This window comes from Bufo bufo, chromosome 1 (genome assembly GCF_905171765.1).
Source record: "Bufo bufo chromosome 1, aBufBuf1.1, whole genome shotgun sequence".
Taxonomy (NCBI): Eukaryota; Metazoa; Chordata; class Amphibia; order Anura; family Bufonidae; genus Bufo; species Bufo bufo.
In genome coordinates, this window is record NC_053389.1 from 826,974,005 (window position 1) to 826,982,714 (window position 8,710).

General features: G+C 42.9%; 1 protein-coding gene across 1 annotated transcript; it reads right to left on the reverse strand.

Moving 5' to 3' along the window:
* Window positions 1–790: 790 nt before the first annotated feature.
* LOC120989792 (olfactory receptor 11L1-like) lies at window positions 791–1,735 on the reverse strand. The gene has a single exon (XM_040418122.1). The coding sequence runs from the start codon at window positions 1,733–1,735 to the stop codon at window positions 791–793; it is 945 nt and encodes a 314-aa protein (XP_040274056.1).
* Window positions 1,736–8,710: the final 6,975 nt, after the last annotated feature.

The following is an 8,710-nucleotide window of genomic DNA, read 5'->3' on the forward strand; positions in this document are numbered from 1 at the left end:
TCGCACTGTATAGCGCCGGACACTGATCCCTCCCTTCTTTTAGCTTGTGGGCGAATATGTAGAATATACTATATTCTTCATATTCGCCCACAAGCTAAAAGAAGGGAGGGATCAGTGTCCGCCTGTGTACTGTTTAAAAAAAAAAATGTAATAATCGCCATTACGAATATATATAGCACTATATTCATTGAATATAGTTATACATTCGAATTGACGAATATTCCTTTTTTTTATTTTTTAGCAGCCGGGCACCGCAGCTGAGTCTTCACCGATGGGAAGGTGAACTAATCCCGGCGGCTGAGCAGGGGACACTTCCAGACCCTGCCCAAGGCAAGCTGTCTCATTACTGCCTTCTGTGCTCAGACAGGCACAGGACAGATGGGTCCTGCCGTTGGCCGGAGTGCAGCGTGTGTGCGGTGCTGATCGTGAATGGGTGGGGAGAGCGGCGGTACCCATTCTTCCTCACAGACAAAAGGAGGATGAGAGAGCGGCTGCAAAACACCACCACTCCTACTGCCCTCTGGCTTGGAGGAATCAGCACACGGTGAGGATGTCTGCCCTACCATAGAGTTCTCTCACAGACTCGATGTGCCCGATATGGAAACTGCGGCTCTTCATCTGTTGTAAAACTACAAATCCCATCATGCCCTGCTGTAGGCTGATAGCTGTAGGCAGACTGGGCATGCTGGGATTTGTAGTTTTACAACAGCTGGAGAGCAGCAGTTTGCCTATCCCTGGGTTAGGTAATAGGGTAAGGTAATAGATCATAATGCCATGGATATTGGATGAATTATATAGATTTACATGGCGCTCTAGTATAAATATGTTCATGTAAGGCTTTCTTAATATCATTGTTCTTTAAGCTGTATATAATGGGGTTGATCAAAGAGGTAAATACAGTGTACAGCAGAGAGAGGATCTTATTCATACTTAAAGTTTTCCCTTTTGTTGGTAAAATATAAACTCCAAACAGAGTCCAGTAGAAGATGGAGACCACAATGAGGTGGGAGCTACAGGTGGAGAAGGCTTTCTGTCTACCAGTACTGGATGGGATCTTTAAAATGGTGACAATAATTTGTGTATATGAAAATAAAATTATTATTATGGGGATAAAAACTAAAGGAATGCCCAGTAAAGAGGCTTCCAACTGAACACTGTAGGTATCTGAACAGGAAAGTTCTAATAGGGGAACAAGATCACAGAAGAAATGGTCAATGATGTTTGGTCCACAAAAGTTTTGCACTGATGTTGTAATAAAGGTAATCATCATACTGGAAATTCCAGCCAACCAAGAGGCAACAACCAATTTCACACAATATGTAGTTGTCATGATAGAAGTATAACGGAGGGGGTTACAGATGGCCACATATCTGTCATAAGACATCACTGTGAGGATGAGACATTCAGATGCTTCTGAGGCACCAAAAAAATAAAGCTGAGCGATACAGCCAATAAAAGTAATGGTCGCCCCATTATTCAGTAGGATGTGAAGTGTATTGGGGGAAATATCTGTGGTCAATAGGATGTCATTAATAAAGAGTTGTGAGATGAAGAAGTACATTGGATTGTGGAGGTTCCTGTTGGAGGACACCAGGGTGATGATCAGGAGATTCATAGAAATTGTAACACAGTAAACCACAAGAAGCAGCAAGAACATTATCATTCTTGTAGTCTGATTGGCTTGAAATCCTAAGAGTATAAACTCTGTGACAGCCGACATATTGTTTGTCTGCATTTAGAAAAAGAACATAACAGCCATGAGATTGGGATCAATTCAAAATTAGTTGCATAATGACAGCACTAACAATTAAAAGCACAGAATCACTTCTAATCTCAAATAAAAGTAACTTATGGTACATTACCAGTGACTCTTTCTTTTACATTCTGAACCTTTAATAGTGTTTTCAGATGAGCTAAACATTAAAAATGAACTATTCAAGAACAAAATTTATCAAAATGAAACTGTTTTTACATAAATGTTTCCAATACTGCTACAGAGGGATCTGGATGGATTGGAGGCTTGGGCACAGAAGTGGCAGATGAGGTTTAACACTGACAAATTTAAGGTTATGCACATGGGAAGGAATAATGCAAGTCACCAGTACATACTAAACACTGGTTAACACTAACATGGAAAAGGACCTAGGAATGTTGGTGAACCGCAAACTAATCTGTAGAAACCAGTATGAGGCAGCTGCTGCCAAGGCTAATAAGATAATGGGTTGCATCAAAAGGGGCATAGATGCCCGTGATGAGAAGATGACACTTTAGAAATAACTAGTCAGACCACAATTGGAGTACTGTGTACAGTTATGGGCTCCTGTGAACAAGGCAGACATAGCAGAGCTGGAGAGGGTTCAGAGGAGGGCAACTAAAGTAATAACTGGAATGGGGCAACTACAGTACCCTGAAAGATTATCAACATTAGGGTTATTCACTTTAGAAAAAAGACGACTCTGGGGAGATCTAATAATTATGTACAAATATATCAGGGGGCAGTACAGAGATCTCTCCCATCATCTATTTATCCCCAGGACTGTGACTGTGACGAGGGGACATCCTCTGCGTCTGGAGGAAAGAAGGTTTGTACATAGAAAAGGATTCTTTACAATAAGAGCAGTGAGACTATGGAACGCTCTGCCTGAGGAGGTGGTGATGGTGAAATAATAATAAAAAATAAAAAAATAGACCATTACTTACCTAGCAGATCCCTAGCCGGCCTCTTCGTTCTCCTGCTTGAGCCTTTTTGACCTAGATGCAGTGGTGACATCACATCGACAACACATTACCGCTGTAGTAAATTACTGGCCTCAGCAGTGGACTCCTTTAGGCCAGTGATTTCATGTGTTGTTGATGTGACATCACCACTGCAACCAGGTCAACACAGTTACCATTACAATTGGTCTTTAATTAACAAACTTACATCCAGCATGATCAAAAGAGATTTGTCTTCTACTGGTTCACTTCATCATTCTGAAAATCTGACGCCAGGTCTTAAGACAATGAGCTGGATGTTCATGTCTACCACAACAATAGAGCAAGCTTCCAGCATTAACCAGTTAATATAAGAACCTGTACTATGTGGGATGAAGCACACAAATATTTCTTCATATACTTCTACAGAGGATCATAACGCTCCTTATTTATATACAAATTCTGACGAGGTTCCTCTTAATCAACTCCATGGAGGTTCTATAGAAGTCTAATGGGAAATATATAATAATACTGTTCATAAACAATTTTCACAGTGCAAGATCATCTGCAATAAAGGTGATCATACATAAGATACTTTTTCTATAAACAGTTAACTGATAAATGACAACATTCTTGATATGAGCGGGCCCCAGAGATTAGAGAACTTCTTAAGATCTGCTTTTGTCCTATTTGGCAAATTTAAAAAAAAGTTCAGTTCAGACCCAAATCGATTTGAATCGAATCAAAGTTTCTTCAATTGTCCAAAAAAATTCTCTATAACACCTTATAGTCCCCTAGGACTATGATTTTTTGAGGAAAATTATCTCTTTTTGTAATTTTTTAAAATACATTTTGCTTTTTCTCCCCAGCTTCTTTTAAGCTCTTAAACACAATGACAGCTATGGGTAAAGGCATGGTTAACGGTATTAACGAACAGCTTGTTTATAAACGCACCGCACCATCGCATGTGTTCTGCTATTTTATAATAGAAAGCTTCGAAAATGTGTCCCTGTTTGGGGGCAAATGGAGTTTAAGTATACACGGTGTTATGGGGGAAAAAAATGTGGCTTGTTGGGACCAAACCTCCAAAAATTATGCTTTACCGGGTCAGATCCCTGCCCCTTTTAATACACACACATGTTAATGTCAGAAAAAAGTGGCTTGTTCTGCACAAGCATCCAAAAATTATGCCATAACGGTAGCAGAATACCTGTTCGTATTTATGCACAAAAATCATTAGCCTCATCTTCCTGCACAAGTGACTCCTACTTCTCATGCTCCTCCATGTCCTCCGGTGACAGCTTTTCATCCTCCACGGAACATTCTTCATCTGGGTCCCCAACAGCTACATGGCTAACAGCAAATGCATAAGCTGTTCTGGGATAAATATCAGGCCGATGACATTGTTTATGCCACAGTCGTCCCTACTGTGAGGATATAGGTGTAGGGGTTGTATTAATCACCTAGGCAGGATAACGATGCAACTGTCTTTATTCTTTCATCCACAATTATACCAGCAACCTAAACGCATGGATCCAACTCCAACCAGCAACAACCCATGATCTCTCAATCCGTGTCTTAACCTCTTGGAGACATATGACGTAAAGGTATGTCATGATGTCCTGGTACTTAAGGACACATGACGAGGTTTGCTACTCGTGCTACTGTAAAGGGGACCCGATGGCATGGAAGGCAGCACGATGCCTTCCTTAGGCAGCGGCGCTGCCTTCCGATTAAGAGCCTGTAAGATCCAGCCCCCTGGATCTCACAGGCAGGAAGCTGTATGAGTAATACACACTGTATTACTCATACAGCCAATGCATTCCAATACAGAAGTATTGGAATGCATTGTAAATGGGATCATACCCCCCAAAAGTTGAAGTCCAAAAGTGGAACAAAAAATAAAGTGAAAAAAAAGTTGAAAAAATAAAGTTTTCCCCCCAAAAAAATAAAAGTTTCAAGTTAATAAAAAACAAAAACTTCATTTCCCCCAAGAAAAGCACAAAAAAAGGTAAAAAATAGGGGGGGGGGAGAGTTGAGATATTAGGTATCGCCGCGTCCGTATCGACCGGCTCTATAAACATATCACATGACCTAACCCCTCAGATGAACACCATAAAAAATAAAAAGTAAAAACTGTGCTAAATAAACAATTTTTTTGTCACCTTACATCACTAAAAGTACAACAGCAAGCGATCAAAAAGGCGTTTGCCCACCAATATAGTACCAATCTAACCGTCATTTCATCCCGCAAAAAAATAAGCCCCTACCTAAGACAATCGCCCAAAAAAAAAAATATATGGCTCAGAATATGGAGACACTAATACATCATTTTCTTTGTTTTAAAAAAGCTGTTATTGTGTAAAACTTAAGTAAATTTTAAAAAGTATACATATTAGGTATCGCCGCTTCCGTAATAACCTGTTCCATAAAAATATTACATGACCTAAACCCTCAGGTGAACACCGTAAAAAAAAAAAACTGTGTAAAAAAAGCAATTTTTTGTCACCCTAAAAATTCAGCTCGATACGTATTTATTTGCGGCAGAGAGCCTTTATAGTGGTGTAGAACACTGTGCCTTGCAGTAACATGCATAGGGAGTCTGCTGTGGTACTAAAATAATACTGTGAGTCAGAATGACATGTAGATGACAGGCGTCGCTCTTAGAAACACTGCACACTTCACTTATTTGGGCAGTCACGAGGCCAAAACTGACCAAATCTAGTCTGATGCATCAGGCATTGGTAAGTGGAAATACTAGCTGATCCACGCCTGATTCATCTTGACAAAGGTCATTCTCTCCACATTTTGGGTGGACAGGCGAGTTCTTCATGGGGTAACTATGGCCTCCTCCGCACTAAACACCCGCTCTGATGCCACACTACTGGCAGGGCAGGACAGCTTTTCCTGGGCAAACTAGGCTAGTTTTGACAACCAAGCCCAGTTTGGCTGCCCAGTAGTCCAGCGGTTCTTCAATGTGGGGTGGGGGGGGGGGCAGGGTACTGTCCAAGTATGCCACCACCTGCTGGTTCAGGTCCTGCTCCAGGTCTAGCTGCTGCTGCTGGTGAGTAGTTTCTTCACTAGGCGGGTGAAGAAAGCTGCTTATCAGCAACTCTAGACTCAAGTTTCTGCTGATGGAGCTGGAACTGCTCCTACCCCCCCCCCACCCTGCCACAGCAGCCATGGTAGAGTAACGTGAGCGCAGAGGGCCCCCCTGTTCAGACCTGCGAGAGGATGGGCGATGGCGCAGATAGGTAGCGGCCAACTCACTACATAGGATGTCTCTATAGTAGTTCAGTTTCTCATCCCTCTCAGTGGGTGTAAAAAAGGCACCCATTTTGCACCAGTAGCGAGGGTCCAACAAGGGGGAGAGCCAGAAGTCATCCCTCTGGCAAATTATGACAGTTTGGCTGTCATTACGTGAGCAAGTGAGAACGCATCGGGCCATTTGTGCAAGTGACGCGGAGGGACTCCCTGCCTCCATCTCCACTTCATACTGTCACAGTGTCTCTGGGTCCTCTGCCTCATCTACCTTATCGCCCTGTAGCAACTCTGGCTGCTCCTGCTCCTCCTCTCCTGTCACCTGTGTGTAAAAACCACCCATTTCTCTACACATTGCTTGTGCTCCAATGTCCTCCTCCTCCAGTTTAGCCCCCACAGGGCTCATGTGGCCGTGAGATCTAGGTGTCATGTCTCCAGTCCCCTGACCATCCAGATTTGCCAGCATCTGCTCCATGAAATGAAGCAGTGGAATGATGTTGTTCATCCCGTAGTCCTAGCGACTGACAAATAATGTGGCCTACAAATAACGTGGCCTGAAGTGCATGCAAAGTTTCCTGGCCATTTTTAGGATGTCTTGCAGATAGGCGGAAGACTTAAGGAACCACTTGACAACCAGATTAAACATGTGCGCCATGCAGGGTGCATGGCTCAGCCCTCCTTGACGCAGCGCCGACACCATGTTCTTCCCGTTGTCGGTCACCATGGTTTCGATTTTGACTTGTCGAGGAGAAAGCTAGGATTCAATTTCTTGATGAAGGATGCGGAGCAGTTCCTTCTCTGTGTGACTCCGTTCGCCAGGCAAACCAGGTGTAGAAAAGCGTAACACCGCAGTGTCCCTGCAGTGGACGCTGAGGACACAGTGGAGGATGAGGAGGCAGATATTGTCACAGGACAAACGGCGTAAGAACATGGAGGCAGAAGCGGTGTTAACTGGCGAAGTTGCTGGTGTGGCTGGGCAGGAACCACATTTAGCCAGTGGGCCGTAAAGGACATACCGTATATTGTCCTTGACCATAGTTACAGCTCCACATGTCGGTGCTGCCGTGCAATTTGGCAGACATTGACAGGCTCAAGGACTATCCCACCTTCTGTTCTACATGTTCAATGTGTGCAGGGCTGGCACTGCCTTTTTGGCAAAGAAATGATGGCTTGGGACTCTCCACCTTGGCTCAGCACAAGCCATCAGTTCTCTGAACGTGCAGCAGAGTCCACCACTTGGAAAGGAAGAAACTGCAGCACCAGCATTTTGGCCAGGAGCACGTTCGGCTTCTGCGCCTTTGGATGAGTGCACGCATACTGTTGTCTTTTGGCAATCACTTCGGTGATCGATTGCTGACGGAATTACTGACGAGGAATAGCAGGAAGAGCAGCAGTAGCATCAGGACCAGCAGATGATGGTAAGGACTAACAGCTTCCTTCGGCTTTATATATTAATAAAACTTTGTGACACTCTGCCGTCTGCTTGCTGCTGGAAGTTGGGTTCCCACCCAGTCTTGAAATAATGATGAATACTCCAGCGTTTATGATGCAAAAGAATAGGTATTTATTGGATAGTGCGGCTGTATAATACATGTGACGTTTCGGCCACACTATGGCCTTCATCAAACGACAGCAAGACAAGAAAAAAAAAAAAAAAGAATAATATACAGTGATATACCAGGAAAGTGTGTCAGTATCAATAAGGTAAAAACATAATACCGTTGCAAGAAAAAGTATGTGAACCCTTTGGAATGATATGGATTTCTGCACAAATTGGTCATAAAATGTGATCTGATCTTCATCTAAGTCACAACAATAGACAATCACATTCTGCTTAAACTAATTACACACAAATAATTAAATGTTACCATGTTTTTATTGAGCACACCATGTAAACATTTACAGTGCAGGTGGAAAAAGAATGTGAACCCTTGGATTTAATAACTGGTTGAACCTACTTTGGCAGCAATAACTTCAACCAAATGTTTCCTGTAGTTGCAGATCAGACGTGCACAACGGTCAGGAGTAATTCTTGACCATTCCTCTTTACAGATCTGTTTCAGTTCAGCAATATTCTTGGGATGTCTGGTGTGAATTGCTTTCTTGAGGTCATGCCACAGCATCTCAATCGGGTTAAGGTCAGGACTCTGACTGGGCCACTCCAGAAGGCGTATTTTCTTCTGTTTAAGCCATTCTGTTATTGATTTACTAATATGCTTTGGGTCGTTGTCCTGTTGCAACACCCATCTTCTGTTGAGCTTCAGCTGGTGGACAGAAGCCTTAAGTTCTCCTGCAAAATGTCTTGATAAACTTGGGAATTCATTTTTCCTTCAATGATAGCAATCCGTCCAGGCCCTGACGCAGCAAAGCAACCCCAAACCATGATGCCTCCACCACCATACTTCACAGTTGGGATGAGGTTTTGATGTTGGTGTGCTGTGCCTCTTTTTCTCCACACATAGTGTTGTGTGTTTCTTCCAAACAACTCAACTTTGGTTTCATCTGTACACAAAATATTTTGCCAGTACTGTTGTGGAACATCCAGGTGCTCTTGTGCAAACTGTAAACGTGCATCAATGTTTTTTTTTGGACAGTAGTGGCTTCCTCTGTGATATCCTCCCATGAAATCCATTCTTGTTTAGTGTTTTACGTATTGTAGATTCGCTAACAGGGATGTTAGCATATGCCAGAGACTTTTGTAAGTCTTTAGCTGACACTTTAGGATTCTTCTTCACCTCATTGAGCAGTCTGCGCT

What these genes read in the sequence shown, in the direction of transcription:
- LOC120989792 (XM_040418122.1), bottom strand. Translation starts at nt 1,735, where the DNA reads ATGCAGACAAACAATATGTCGGCTGTCACAGAGTTTATACTCTTAGGA.